The following is a 16237-nucleotide window of genomic DNA, read 5'->3' as shown; positions in this document are numbered from 1 at the left end:
AAATGAGAGTAGACCCATAAGACCTAGTCGGTATCATAGATTGCTCATAATCAGGTAAATTTGCAAACATGAGTAATTGGCTTTAAGGTTAAGTGGGAGATTGTGGGAATAGGTGACCAAAAGCCATTTAGATTGGTGGTTTTGAGAACCATTCAATCAATCTTTATTTAAGTAATCGTCCCGTTGAATACGATAAGTATTCATCTTCGGCACATGTATCTATTGTGTAAACCAAATTATGCCAAACACTATTTTGACGTCACAACAGATACCTACAGACCAGTTTAACAACTGTGCAACGGTTGGCTACGCATTGGATGGCGGTCATGAAATCAACTTTCAAGGATTGGGTCTGATATGTTCCAAGTCAATGACCTTGAGACTAAGCCTTGAGAGTCCTACTAAGACTTGCACTAAATATTGCATTCATTTGGTGAGTATCGCGCTTCATTGGCAACAGACGTTGGACGTCTATGCAATTTTAGTGAGTTAGTTGACAAGTGGTCAACTAACTAAACTCACTCGTGGGGATCGTCATATGGAAGCCTTAGATGTTTAGTTTGTATGACTTGAGTCCCCAGCTCAGATAGTACGAGAGTAATCTTTAGACTTGAGGAATCAAGGCCGTCACGTGCATAGGATGACGGTTTCTTGGGTCTGTGTGAGAGGTGACTGTGTCATAGACACGATCATCATAAGCCTTATCCAGCATAGTTGGAGTATGTAGCGAGGACAGTAAGTTCCAAAAAGAGGATCCATCCCCTATCAGTATATGACAGAGGTATCTTCTATGCACTTGAAGATGCGTTAACGCTTCATAAAACTATTGCCACAATCATTGATCGAATAGGAAAAGGAGGTTCCTATGTCGAGAAACTTGGCATAACGCGATCTCAAGTATTAAGAATATGTTCCTAGTTTAGGATGGGAACCGACACCTAATTCTATGCCCTAGACTAAGGCCGAGAGACGGTAGATGAAAGGACCTTAATTAATAAAAGTGATTGATACTAGCCCAAATATAGATGAATGGTGAACCTAAAGAGTCACACAAATCACCAGGAAGGGATGAGGAATAAATTGAGAATTAATTCCATAAGTAATTGGATTACTTATAAATGAGAGGGATCCATTGGATGGAAGATCCCAAGAATAAACTAATAGAATTAATTTATATTGGACTTGCCCTTATTATTTAATAAGTTGGACTTATTAATAAAGGCTTATTGAGCTCATATATTTAATTGTATTGAATATATGATGGACTTAATTAAAATGGGCTTTAATTAAATTGGATTCAATTAAAATCATTGGGCTTTGTATTTTATTTAATAAAATCGACCCAAGCACCCCTTAATTAAGTTGGTGGAAAATCTAGAAAAAGAAAATCATTTGACTAACAAATTCACTTTTGAAAAGTACTATGTTAGTCATCCTTTTATTTGGAATAAAAGATTTTATTACCTTATGGATGATGGAATGAACCTAGTCACATTCTAATACATCCATTCAAGTTATATATATATGTATATTAGTCATTTCGAATGACTGATGAATACATAAAAAGCAAGAAAATAATTTCCTACACCCTAATTCCACCTCTCGGTCGCCCCTCTTGAATACACACTTGGTATGTATTTTTCTCCCTAATTTTCTTCTAACAATGAGAATTGAGGGACCCCAAATTCTGGTGCAGTGTGGATGCAACTTTATATGGTTTCCACATTGAAGCCTCGCCTGAACGAGTCAAATGGAAAATCAAGAAAAGAGGTAATTCTAGATTTACAATTTTTGTACCTCTCGTTTTTCATTCACCATTAGCCCCGTTAATTTTATTGTCATTTATTTTTATTAACTACGTCGAATGTACTGGAACTCCAAAGGTACACCCCTTAGAATTATGATTTCATTTTTTTTTCATTTTAATTTATGCGTTTTATTATTATTGCTTCCGTTTGCGCGTTCCCGGGCCAATCCACTCGCATTTTTGTGGTGCTTTCATTTATTTCAATACTATATCGAACGCGCCGGGAAATCCAAGGGTATATCCCTTGGTTCGTTGGTTTAAAATTTTATTTTGCGCATTCTCTCTGCTTCCGCTTGTGCGTTGCAGGCCGATCTGCTTGTCCCTTCAAATAAGCCTTCCTAGCCGATCTGCAATTGCGCTTTCGAAATCCCCGACAAGGATACTAGCTTTGGTGTCTTTTGGGGTATTATCCCATTCGATCTTTGCAGAACCCTCCAAGGTAATTTTAAAAATCGATAACATCCAGGTTGAATATGGCACCGTATGGATGCAAGGGCTAGAGCATGATACTTACTCGAGGTGTATTTTCTGGCACTCTTCTTGAATTTCTTCCTGGATCCTCTTTAAGTCTGTTCCCACAAACATTAGTGTCGCGTTAGTGTGGAAATCCGTACTTTCTCTCAATGGATGATCTTGTGGAGGATCATTTGAACTTGTACTTCCCTCGAGCGGTGGTAGTGCTGGAGCGATTTCATGGGTTTGAATATTGAGTTGGGAATAGGATTCAACCAATTTCTGTAGATTTGATATATCTGTCCTTGTTATCTCCATTATTTTATAAATCTGATGGATACGATGATCAAATCTTCTCTGGTGTTTGGCTTTTGAATCTCCGTCGCCTTCCCTTATTGATGTAGAAAGGATACTGGGCAAGGACATCTTCGATTCTCTCTTGTCTGGATTTGGATGTGTTAGGATTTTTCCTTTGGTTTCTCTTTTTGATTTGCGATTTTTGTCTTTAGATCCTTGTGTAGATTTAGAAGGATCTTAAGGATCTCATCTACTTTTTGGCTCAAAGTTTCTATTTTCACAGGTGTATGAATTAACCTATGCCCATAGTTTTGAATTGTCTTTTGAATTTCTCTCAGATCATAGGAGATCTTCAAGGTATCCGACTCGAGCTCTTTCGAGTCAGTTCCTTTAATCATAATTTTTGGAATTGTAATTGTGTAGGAATTTACCCTTTTCATTTCTCCTGGCTGGGATTACACCATGGACTTAAATGGAATGTAAGGGTCTCACCACATTTTCTGGTAGTGTCTAGTGGACTTAGAAATTCCACAACTTTACCTGTTTTTCTTCTTTCATGAGAAGATTCAAATCAAATCTCTTGGTTTCTGTTGTAACATTTTTCAAATATTTCCATGATAAATTCTCTTATTTATATTCTAATAATCTGGAAATAATCCCTATTGTGAATGTAACTCAAACTTTAGTTTATTTCTATTCTCTTGAAAAGTCTTCTCCGTTAGTGGATAAAAATATCTAAATCTATAAACAAATAATTTTTCAATAAATCTAAACTCTGATGCCATTCTAAACGAGCATGATGCAACAAAATGTGAAACTAGTGAAACAAGACTAAACTACTCTTTCTAAAGTTGTAAAAGGGTAAAATCATCCACAATTTGATTTAGTCGGAGAGCAGTAACTGCCACATTTTTCATAATTACGGGATAAAATTGCCAATATTAAACTTAGAGGACTTAGAATATTACCTCGTACATTACAGGTTAGTTTTTTCAATTAACCCTTAATTAATATTACGAAACATAAACAAAAAGACGAATAAATAATATACAAACCAGCAAATAAAAAATTGCAATCATCATACAGTGCTGCAGATGTTGATCATCTCAGTCAAAACACAAACAACATTGATCGATGATGATACACAACAAAACCTCCATGCACATGAAAATCACACCCAAATTTAATCGTATCCAGGCAATATATATGGAGACTATTACTTGGGCCTCGGCGGTGCCGCCCCCTTCACGACGGTGACCGGACAAGTAGCATTTTGCACCACGTAGTTGCTCACGCTTCCAAGTAAAACCCTGTATGTATATTATATATATATATATATTAGTGCTTTTAGTAAACGATCACCTTATTTTAAAAATTTAAATTATTAAACATAATAATTATTTAATATTTATTTTAATATTATATTAAACGATCTCCTCATCAGAAAATTAAATTATTAAAAATAAAAATTATTTAATTAATATTTAAATTTTAAACTAATCAATACACAATATAAAAATAAATAAGAAATCATTGTTTTAGTAATTGCACCTATGCATGTTCGGCTATTACTTAGATGTCAATGAGAAGCAAATAAGAAAAAAATAGTTTTTGGTTCCCAAAGGTATACGTAAATAATTTTGGCATATTCATTTGACCAGTGTCTAAAACAAAATTTATAAATATACATTGTGTTCTAATCATTACAAGTCTCTAAAAATATATACATGTAACAATTTTGGCATATTTATAGTGGTAAAAACAATTAATTATTAATAAGTTTTTTACTGGACTGCACCTCGGAATTAAAAATTAAAATAAATTGTAAGGCATAATATCCGTATATTTTTTAAATTTGAGAAAAGTAAGATAAAGGGGTTAAATGCAATTTAGCCATTTCATATGTGAAATGAGCAAAAAAATCCTTCCTGAAAAAATACAATTTTTGACTAAATTTTAAAATTTTATCTAGTTGTAGACTATCAATAATTGATCGTTAATAACCGATACTATTTAAATTCGGGGTAGATGGTAAGAATTTATATTATGCTTCTCGTTATTTAATAAAAATTAAAAAAAAAGATTAAAGCGACGAATATAATTAGAGTCACATATATATATATATATATATATATGTACCTCTTAATGGTTCCTAAACCCCTGCTCCCTACCACAAGTGAATCAAGCTTGAGCTGTTCCGCTGCATCGCAGAGCTTTTCCCTTGGATCCCCCCAATACACCTTCGCCACCACCTTCACCTGTATATATATATGCATACCAAAAATAAGCGTACACACACACATATATATGTAGAGAGAGAGTGAGAGAGAGAGAGGTATACATATATATATATACACATACTCGTCTGGTCTTGGAGACAGTATCAAGCATATCAAGAACTTCAGGATCAGGGTTGAGTCCATAGTGTTTGGATACATTGATCTCTCTAAATTCTTCCAAAGGTATCAAGGCTGAAATTCGGGCCAAAAAACAGAAAAAATCAGACAATTTTAATCAAATATATATAAATAACTTGCTTAATTATATATGAAAAATCCATCAAAACCCAGAAAAAAAAAAAAACAAAACAACAAGAAGAAGCTGCTTACGAGATCCAGTATCTGCAAAAAGCTGCTTATTAGTAGGATCAGCTTTTGGAGAAACAACATGGATTATAAACATCTGATCACCCTCGTCGATCAGATTATTGATAGCCCAATTCAAAGCTGATTTGCTCGTAGCTGAGTAGTCCATTCCAATCCCAACCAAACGCGCCTTTGCCATTTTCTCTATGTGAATATGATTATGAGTTCCTCAGTTCTCTACTAATATAAAGAGGTGGCTAGAAGAATGTTTGTTGCTAAAGAGATGCTTCTTGAAGAAACTAGAAGAATGTTTGTCTGTAAATATTTTTGGACAAACTCGCTTTTCCTTTGCAGTGTCGCTTTATTCTTTGATGATGACAGAAGGGACAACTAGCTTTGTTTTTTCCTGATGTCTGAAAGGAAATTTAGCACACAGTTTTGTGCGACGATTGTAATTATAATTCCGGGTTAACGAGTGGGCTCATACCTAATATATATAGTACCGTGTATTCTTTTAATTAAATTTAGCACGAATTTTCGTGAAGAATCTGGAATTTATGATTTTGAAAAGTTGCAAACTATCAAGAAAGCTTTGATCGAATGCTAAAATTGAAGTTGCAAAATATTTTTTTAAGAATATATAATGAATTAAAGTTACGTTATGATATCAATCACCGTAAACTATACCAATCACTATATTAATTATTAATATCAAATATTAATTATTGAATATTCTTAATACATATGCATAATTTTATTTTTTATTGTACTGATTTAATTCATCAAAGGCAAATATTAACGATCAGAACTGATATTCTTTAAAATAAAATTTATTAACTTTAAATATTCATGAATAGATAAATTTAAAAAGACATGATAAATTTGTGTAAGATTAAAGGTGGTTGAGGGTATTTTAATCAATATATATTTTGCCTAATCCCTACAAAAAAATTTAATAAAAATAGTTGCTCTAATCCCTATAATTAATAAAGAATTAGCAGTCGAGCATATTTGATGTATTCATTTCATTCATTATAACTTATCAAATGAATAAATATTTTGGCTTTAAACGTGCTTGAGTAGAAAAATATTGACAAAATAAAATGATCAAATAGAAAGTTATTTTGTGAATAAAATAAATATATATTTGAAAGTATTTTAGTCAACGTATATTTTTTTCAATTCACACTTAACTAATAAATAGTACAGATAATATAAATTTATATCTAATAAACTGCCACTATTTTGAAATAAAAGTAACAATTCATAGGTTGATGGGACACAAATTTATGATTTTAGGAACTATAAGACCTAAAATTTGCTAACTAATTAAACCACGCCTGGCGAATTAAAATTCCAAGCTACTATGACCTTAATAATTATTAACTAGGGATCATCTATGTCTAATAATGTATTTAATTTAACTAAAAGAGTAATAAGTACTACACATTGCTTTATTTAATTTATCATGTGGGTCCTACGTTTATAACCCAAACCTAAAAGGAATTATAATAATATAACAAATTAACAAATTGTAGTGTATTTAACCTGATAGACCTGGACTATCTATAAGAAATCATATTTTTTATAGTTCAATGCTAGTTTATTCATTAAATTTTAATACTATAAATATAGAGGGATGGTATTTTTGGTCCTCTTCGATTTTAGATTTGCATGCAATCGAGAATTATAATTAAAAAAAATAAACACATTTTGGTCATATCTCACTAAAAATTACTAATTCATCCAAAATTAGCACATACTTGCACGTGACTCCTTTAATTTATGGATTTTTTATTTTCTGGCTAATTTTAAATTGATGAGGTATTGTACCCTAGTGACATTTGATCTAAATGTGTCATCCTATGATTGTAGGATAAAATTTGTATTTATTCCTTACTTTCCTCATGCCATATCAGTAAAACTAAAAAAATTGAAAAGTCCCAAATTGTCTTAATTATCTGTACGACATGTGATATTTTTTGATCGGTTTATTATTTTTTGCGGACTTGAACTAAATATATCATTAGTTTTAATTATAATTCTCAAATCCAGCAAGATTAAGAATGCTACCACCTTGTACTTGGTGGATTAGAATTATAATCTTTTCCAGCATAAAATTAGTCCCTCCATAAATATAAGAACAATGTTGCCAACTCTTGTACAACCCTCCGACGCACTCATCAAATACAATGATAAAACATCCTGACATGCTAAAATGTAGTTATTAAACATGCATAGCCCTGATGGATGGAACGTAGCATACTTTTCTTGGATGATTAGGAGCTCAACTTATGCGATCAATTGAGTTTGTAGTGAGTTTAAGGACTCTTTAAGGTGGTCCTACACTTTTATAAAATATTTTACCCATTAATATATAGATGGACCTTGTAATATATGTGTGAGCCGCTTTCTCTGTGGGCATCCTCCTCCGTGAACCTTCTTCTCCATGGGCCTTCTTATCCATGGGTTTTACTTAAAATAAAAACCTCATCAAAATTTTCTATACTACTCTCATTATAATTGAAATAAGACATCCTGATTAGAAGGCAGGAGAGTAGAAAATAAATCACAAGGGCACATGGGCCCATACATGTGGTCTAGGGCTCCATGATCATCCATTCACATTTAATTAGCACATAATAATAATTAATCATGCTAGATAAGAAAATGAACATTCCATGAAAAACAACGTGATACCAATATCATGACAAACAATATATGCAGAAAACAACAAAATTAAAATTTGTAAAATTAAAGGATGACAATGTTTCATGCATCCAATGCACGCAAACCAACAAAATTAATTAAACCAATTTAATTTTAGGAAACAATCTAATTTTATCTAAAATTAAATCAGCAAAAGTTAATATATTTTTAAGAAAAATATGCAGCAGTTAAAAAATTCAATTTTCCAAAGAAACTGTGAAAAACGGCCTAGCCGTCAGCCGTCCGTGACAGTAGCAGCCCAGTGGCTGCACTGCCTGTGCAACATGCGCGATATCCACTACCTGCACGCACAGCCTTGTGCACACTGTGCCTACCAGCGCGCGCCTTGGCAAAGCTGCGGGCAGGCTCTCGCCCGCGCGTCCCCAGCCACGCACACGTTATGCATTGCCGGTCGACAATGCACTATAACACTACCATTTTTTTTTTAATTCTACACATTAAACTGAAAGTAAAAGCAACTATTTTACCAGAAAATCTATTTTTCTTAAAATACTTAAATCATCCAAAAATTGCAAAAATTGAATAAGTTAATTTTTTTCATACAACTATTCAAGAGTAAGCAAAATAAATAATATTCTTCAAAAGCAATAAAATCACGCTATCATGCTTATTCACATAAAATCGAAGCCCCTACATAGAACAGAACTCTGATACCACTTGAAAACAATAAAAAAATGCGAGTGGACCGGCCTGAAAACGCGCAAGTGGAAGCGGTAAATAAAAAAAAATTCATAAATTAGAAATCGAATATGATGAAACCATGATTCCAAGGGGTGTACCGTTGGAGTTTTTGAGTGTTCGATGTAGTAAATTGAATAAGCAAAAAACTAAAATGGGGCTTATGCTAAAATTAAAACTAGAAGTATAAGAAACATAAATCAAGAATTACCTTTTTCTTGATTTATTTTGAACTTCTTTTTGTTCATTCATTCACGCGAGACATCAACGTAGAAGTCCTCTAAAGACATGTCCACCACACACTAGAATATGGGATCCCTTAATTGAATTTTCTAGAAGAGAATAAGGGAAAAAAGAACACAACAAATGTGTAGAGAAAGATGGGGCGACCGAATGGAGATTCAAGGATAGGAAAAAATTATTTTGTATTGTGTAATGTTATTAGTTATTCCCAATAACTAATATATATACCTTGTATGGATGTACTAAAATGTATCTAGGTTCATTCTACAATCCATAAGATAATATACTCTTTATTCCAAATAAAGAATGACTTACATAGCATTTTCCAAAAGCGATAATTGTTAGTCAATTATTTTCTTTCCTAAAATTTTGAGCATAATTTAGGGTGCTTGGCCGATTTTATGGAGATAAAATGCATGACCCAATTAATTTTAATTAAAATTCACCTAATTAATCCCATCATATATTCAATCCAATTAAATACATGAGCCTAAGCTTTTATTAATTAATAAGTCCAACTTTTTAAATAATACAGGCAAGTCCAATATAAATTAATCCTATTGATTTATCATTGGGCTCCTCCATCTAATAAATCCCTCTCATTTGTAAGTAATCCAATTACTTAAAGAATTAATTCCCAATTAATTCCTTGTCCCTACTTGGTGGTTTGTGTGTGAATCTTTAGCTTCACTTTTCAGTTAGACATGTGCTAGTTTCAAACATATTGTCAATTAAATTTAATTTAATTGAAAATCTCGATCAACCCTTGATCAAGAAAGCCCGTCACTATGCGTGGCTGTCTAGCAGCGGCCTTTGACACTAGAGGCTAGGCGAATATCCATATGAACTTTTAGGCTCTCGAGTCCATACGGTTATAGTCTTTCCATCTACTGTCTCCGGGCTTTAGTCTAGGGCACGGAATTGACTGTCGGTTCCCATCTTGGACTAGGCGTTTATGCTTAATACTTGAGATCGTGTTACGCCAAGTTTCTCGACATAGGAACCTCTTGTTCCTATTCAATCAACGACTGTGGACACAGTTCCATAGAACATTGACGCATTTTCAAGTGCGTAGGAGATACTTCTGTCATTTATTGACAAAGAATGGATCCACTTCTTGGAATTCACCGTCCTCGCTATATAATCCAACTGCACTGGATAAATCTTATGATGATCGTGTCTATGACACAATCACCTCTCCCACAGACCCAAGATAGTCATCGTATGCACATGACTGCCGTGATTCCTCATATTTGAGGACTATTCCCATACTATCGAAGTAGGGGACTCAAGTCATACCGACTAGGCCTCTAAGGCTTCTATATGATGATCACCGCAAGTCAGTTCAGCTAGTTCACCACTTTGTGGACTAATCCACTGAATTTGCATGGACGTCCAACGTTTGTCATCGATGAAATGCTGCACTCATCCAATAAATGGAATACTTAGTTCAACTCTCAGTAGGACTCTCGATGACTAGTTCGAGGTCCTCGACGTGGAACATTTTAAACTAACCCTCAGAAGTTGGTTTCAAAGCCACCATCCAATTAGCAGCCCAACAACATTGGTCATTAAGTGGTTTGTGGGCATCTGTTGTGACGTCAAAGCAGTTATTGACGTAATTTAGTAAGCATAATAAATACATGTACCAAAGACGAATACTTACCATATTTATCGGGACAATATTGCTTAAATAAAGATTGCTTGAATGATTCTCAAAACTGCCAATCTAATTGGCTTTTGGTCACCTATTCCAATAGAACTTCTTATTAAGGAGGAACAAGAAGAATGATGGAGAATTCACCAGATCCAAAAGGTGCTACCAAGAAATACGGTGAAACCCATATATTCCACCAAAGTCCTGGGTAGATTACCAGTAAGGAGAAATAGAACAGGTAATTTTTTTCACTAATACAATCCTACAAATTATGATGAAAGGAGCTGATTGGATAGAACTCGAGCCAGATACCTCGAGGATCTCGCAAGATTTAATAAAAATTTAAAACAAGTTAAGGACCATGGACATAGATCAATTCACATGCCTACAAAGATAGAAACCTTGAACCAAAAAGTGGACAAGATCCTTAAGATCCTTCCCGATCTGCACAAGGACCTTATAGATTTGAAGTCAGAAATTGTTGATCTAAGAGAAACCAAAGAGAGAGCCTGAGACATCTAAATCCAAACAAGAGCCAATCAGTGGCACCCTTGGAACAGTACCTCTTCTACATTAGAAGGGGAAGGTCAAGGAGATTCCAAAGCTAAAGACAAGAGAAGATCTGATTATCACATCCATCGGATCTATAAAGTAACGAATGTAACAAGAGCAGATCTATCAGATTTACAAAAATTGGCGGAATCCTTTTCCCAACTAGGGATTGTGGATTTAGTTAATGTCTAGACCAATAAGATCACTCCAATACTACCATCGCCAAAGGAAAGTACATGTTCCAATGATTCTCCATAGGATCATCTAATGAAAGAGAGTACATATTTCCATACCAGCGCTACTCCAACGTTCGTGGAGACTAGGTTAAAAGAAAATTCAGGAAGAAATCTAAGAAGAGTGCTTGAAAATACATCTTGGGCAAAAACCATGCTCCAGCCTTTGCATCCACATGGCACTATACTTAACCTGGATACTATCGATTTTTGAAATATCGAGAAATTGATAGATGAATGGGTTGCAACCATTAGGATAGTAGCAACTACCTTAAAACTCAACAAGAAAAACTTCGTAAAACTTGTGGAGTTAAGTTTGGAGGGATCTGTGAAGATCGGAAGGGACAATACCCCAAAGGATACCCAAGCCAGCATCCTTGCTGGAGATTCAAAATGCGCGATAGCATATCGGCTAGGAAGACTAATCAAGATACACTTCATTGAAAATGTTTACTTCAAAGGAAGTGGAGTCAAAAAGGCTAGAGAATATGCACAAGCTCTCTTTAGCCTTGAATTAAGGAGTATGTGCATTGTAGATGAATATATCTATTGATTTTGTAAGTATTTCTTTCAGAGTGGAAGAAATAGAAGTAGAAGCCCTCCCCAATGTTCTTTGCAAAGATATGCAGTCCATGGAGGAAAATATTGATCCAATCATAAAAAGTACCTGAAGGACAGCTAGATTCAGTTGCAAGGAGGATGTATTTTCTTAATAAGAAATTGAAGGATTGGTGTTATCAAACATCTATAGAGAAAAATATGAAAAGGTTGAGAGGTAAGATCAAACAAACTGTTAGTGATCAATCAAACAAACTCTTAGCCATCAAGTATTTATCCAGAAAAAACACGATACTCACCAATTGAATGCGACTCTTAGCGCAAATCTCTATAGGACTCCTGAATGCCCATTTTTGAGGTCCTCGACTTGGAACTTTTCAAACCCAATCTTTTGGCAGTTGGTTTCATGTCCGCCATGCAATGCGTGGCCCAAGTGCATGGTTGTCAATTAGTCTGTGGGTTTTGTTGTGATGTTGTAATAAATACAAACATATAGAATGAGCACAATAAAGTAGATGCCAAAATAAGCTAATATTCATTTTATTCACTTAAAAATAGTATTACATGTTAGTGATTAATTATCAGAATAAATACATCTCGGCAATCTAATTGTCTTTTGGTTATTTATTCTAACACGTTATTGCAGGAAGGGATTATTCATAGAAAATCATAATGCTCAATAAGGGAATACGAGAAGCCAAGATTATGATCGGAGCAGCATTTACACCCTGGTTTAGGGTAAAAACACCTCCTATTTAGTTTCATGATACATGTGTAAATATCTTACTTGGTAACAATTTCATTCAAACATTTGCAAGATATATGTATTATAATCAAAGGAATTTGTTAATCTTTACTGCTAACTATGGTAGTGAGTATAAGTTTGCGAAGATAATCCCATAAATTTTCGTAGTAAGGATGGTGAATTCGATGCCAGATTAACTAATCCAAAACGCAAGATAAGAGAAAATTTGGTAAAGCTCTTTTGTCTTTGAGGCAATAGGGACTCATCGACAGCGATAGCTTCTATGAGGAATATGAGGAATAGATTAGGAACCTCAAGGAAGCATTGCAGGAGATAAAATTATTAGATATTAGCGAAGAAAACAAGTTCTCTCTTGAGAACGAGAAGAGACTTATCCAAAGGAACTTTAATGAAAACCCTCTGGCATGGTAGGATAGGAACAAGATTGAAGCTACTCTAAAAGTTAAAGAAGAATGCAAGTACGAGTACGTTCAATACAAGTCTATCTAGATGAACATGGAATATAGAAAGGACATGCACGTAATTATCGAAGAATATATCATTCTTTGACTCATCGAGCCTACGGTCTCTACATACAGCCTTGGATTTTCGGTAAGAAACTGTACTGATATAAAGAAAGGTAAATCAAGGTTGGTAATTAACTATCAAGGTATTAATAAAATATTAGAATTTGATGGTTGTCACATTCCTAGAAGAGAGCATTTAATTGATTGTATTAAAGGTTCAAAAGTGTTTTCCAAATTTATTGCAAATCTGGATTTTATGAGACTAAGATGGAGAATGAATTTAAAAAATTTAACGCATTTTCCATACCATAGGGACAATATATCTGGAATGTGCTTCCAGTGGGTTGAGCTAATGCACCCAAAATATTTCAAAGAAAATGAATAATCTTTTTAAAGATTATTTTGAATTAATGTTTGTATACATTGACAACATACTGATTGCATCTAAAAATATGAAAGATCATATTAAACATCTTAAAATATTTTCTGATGCATGCTATCAACAAGGTTTAGTGCTTTCTAAGAGGAAAGCTACTATTGCTGTCAATAAAATTGAAATTTTTGGATTTCGTATTGACGAAACAGGAGTTTAGTTACACGACCATATTGTGGACAAAATTCGCAATTTTCCAGACATACTTAAGGGCAAGAAACATTTGCAAATCTTTTTGGGAGTTGTTAAATTTGAGGCATCTTCATTAAGGATCTTGGAAGATATAGAAAGGATTTTCGACACCTTTTGAAGGAACAAAAGTTCAAAGTAAAAATGAAAAGAAATCCACACGAAAAGGGTTCCTGAGCTGAAACAGGTTTGCAGTAACATGCCAAAGCTTGCTATACCAACAAGACGAGGACGAATTAGTGGTCTACACATACGCTAATAACTATAGATGGGCAGCAGTGCTCATGAGAAAAACAACTACAGGTGAAGAACCTTATAGATATAAAGGAGGTTTGTTCTCAAAACAACCACTCAAAGTCTGACACATTAACAAGAAGGAATTCTTTGCGGTTGGGAAGACTTTTAAGAAATAGCCTTTACATTTACTAGCTAAAGTGTTCATTTTAAAAATTTATAATACTAACTAGAATCTAAAATAAAGAAAGCTCGTATTATCTGATTGTAAGTTGAATGCCAATATTATTGTTATAATATTATCCTGACAAAATCTCATGAAAATATTCTTGCAGATTTCCTGACAAGAGATGGAGGCATCTGAAGCAAACTCCATCATGCTGAGTGTAGCACCTCCTATCGCTACTAGGGCTATATCTTCACTAAACTTCATACTTATAGTAACTCATGTATCCATATATATAAATATGCACATTATCATTTAATCAATATGCATACGTAATCCCAACATCATAACATGCATAATCAACCCACAACTTCATATATATCAAAGACTACAATTAATCCCCACGCTTACATTCTATCTATAAAAATAAAATATGATTTGTACTCTAACTGACAAAGAGGAGAAAATTATTTACTGGTCCGACCTGCCTAAGTATAGCGTGTAGACCTAGTCTTCAACAGACAGACACCTCAAAGTCTACTCCTAAAAGAAAATGTCAGTAGTGGAGTGAACCTGCCACTCAATATGTAAATAACTAGCCCTATCTATATATGTATATCAAACACAATCCAAACAAGATAGTAGGCAACATGCATGGAATACCGCCAATTTAATTCTAACATAATCAGCTTCATCGCACCACATAGCTAACTCGCGATAAAACAACCAATTAAACTCTGTTTCTTTAGTTTTCTTACCAGAAGTTGATATCGTGTTTTTTTCCGTCAACTTGATCTCACCGTTAGATAAGTTCAAGTGAATCCCCTTGACAGCCGACTCATTAATCTTATTTCGCATCATAGCTCTTTTCATATCACATCTTTTGCATATTGCATCAAAGCTCTTTTTATTTCATTTCACCTTACAGGCTTTTCAACAAATCAAGGGGTATTCACACCACAATTATATTCAATTTTCACTACTCCCTCATTTCCACATATCACCAATTATACTCACAACACATCCTACAACAAACATAATATTTCAACGTATTTTCTCATTTCATGTACACAATATCGTCAATCAATCCATCACTCATACATTTTTAGATAAATCAACTTCAGCATGAACCACATATTTATATAACAGTAATACCACAAATAAATGGAACATATATAGATAATACTAATTGTTTACTTACCTCAACCTCACAACACTTTTACCTACTCAATAGATAATGGTTCGGTCCTTTCACTTTAACCCCGTATCCTATAATGAGTTATAACACATACAATTAATATATCGATAGTATCATAATTTTTAAATAGAATATTAAATATTATTCACATAATTTCTAATAATTATTTAATATTCCATTACTATCAAAATACAAATCTTCATTCTAGTTCTTCTTAGTAACTAGACACTCTAGACTTCATAAAGATATTTATAGTTTATCAAGTAATTCATAGGAATTTGTTTAACCGAACCCCTTATATATTTATAACTATCGTTTTTAAGAACATCCCTAAATTAGATTATTATTAAAAACCTCATTTTCCCTCTTTAATAACATAAAATTTCTTAAATATAATTTTCAAAATATTTTCTTGAATTTTCTATCAATTTCTCTCTATTATATAATTTAGTTCAATAATAATAATAGAATTGCGTATTTGGTTAATAATTCTGATGGAATTGTATAAATTAGGTATAGTAATATTTAAATCTAATAAATTTAATAATGTAATTAACCAACAATATCATTTTTATATCCGATTTGATATTTAGTTCGACACTATTTTAAATAGTCAAACTCGTAAAATATTCCGATTAAATAGTACATCGCTCAATATAATCAATATTTAATAAATAAACTAATTAAATAATATAATTATATAAATTAATAGAAATTAAAATTACGTTTGTACCTCTATTTCTTTTTCTTTTTCCGCCGAAGAATTGTAATTTTCACAATTGGTGTTGTGTTGTCTGTGTGTGGGTGTATAAAAGAAAACGGGAAGAGAGTGAGGCGGTGGGGGTGGTGGTCCACTAGCCCACTAGATTCTCTCTTTGTAATTCATACATATGTATATATATATATATACTATATTACTTACTAATATATATAATATTATTATTATTCTATT

General features: G+C 33.3%; 1 protein-coding gene across 1 annotated transcript; it reads right to left on the bottom strand.

Annotated features, from left to right (window-relative positions):
• Window positions 1-3600: 3600 nt before the first annotated feature.
• On the bottom strand, window positions 3601-5478 carry LOC105167777 (Adenine nucleotide alpha hydrolases-like superfamily protein). The gene is made up of 4 exons (XM_011087594.3): window positions 5167-5478; window positions 4919-5028; window positions 4697-4815; window positions 3601-3867 (listed from the first exon to the last, which is right to left on the bottom strand). The coding sequence occupies exons 1-4, from the start codon at window positions 5339-5341 to the stop codon at window positions 3774-3776; spliced, it is 498 nt and encodes a 165-aa protein (XP_011085896.1). The 5' UTR covers window positions 5342-5478; the 3' UTR covers window positions 3601-3773.
• Between the last annotated feature and the right edge of the window lie 10759 nt (window positions 5479-16237).

Source organism: Sesamum indicum, linkage group LG8 (genome assembly GCF_026168435.1).
Source record: "Sesamum indicum cultivar Baizhima isolate 11 linkage group LG8, ASM2616843v1, whole genome shotgun sequence".
Taxonomy (NCBI): Eukaryota; Viridiplantae; Streptophyta; class Magnoliopsida; order Lamiales; family Pedaliaceae; genus Sesamum; species Sesamum indicum.
This window is presented reverse-complemented; position numbering and strand designations above follow the sequence as displayed.

What these genes read in the sequence shown, in the direction of transcription:
- LOC105167777 (XM_011087594.3), bottom strand. Translation starts at nt 5,341, where the DNA reads ATGGCAAAGGCGCGTTTGGTTGGGATTGGAATGGACTACTCAGCTACG. An exon ending in TTTTGCAGATACTGGATCTC is followed by an intron (nt 5,029 to 5,166) that starts GTAAGCAGCTTC and finishes CCCGAATTTCAG; the next exon opens with CCTTGATACCTTTGGAAGAA. An exon ending in CTGTCTCCAAGACCAGACGA is followed by an intron (nt 4,816 to 4,918) that starts GTATGTGTATAT and finishes ATATATATACAG; the next exon opens with GTGAAGGTGGTGGCGAAGGT.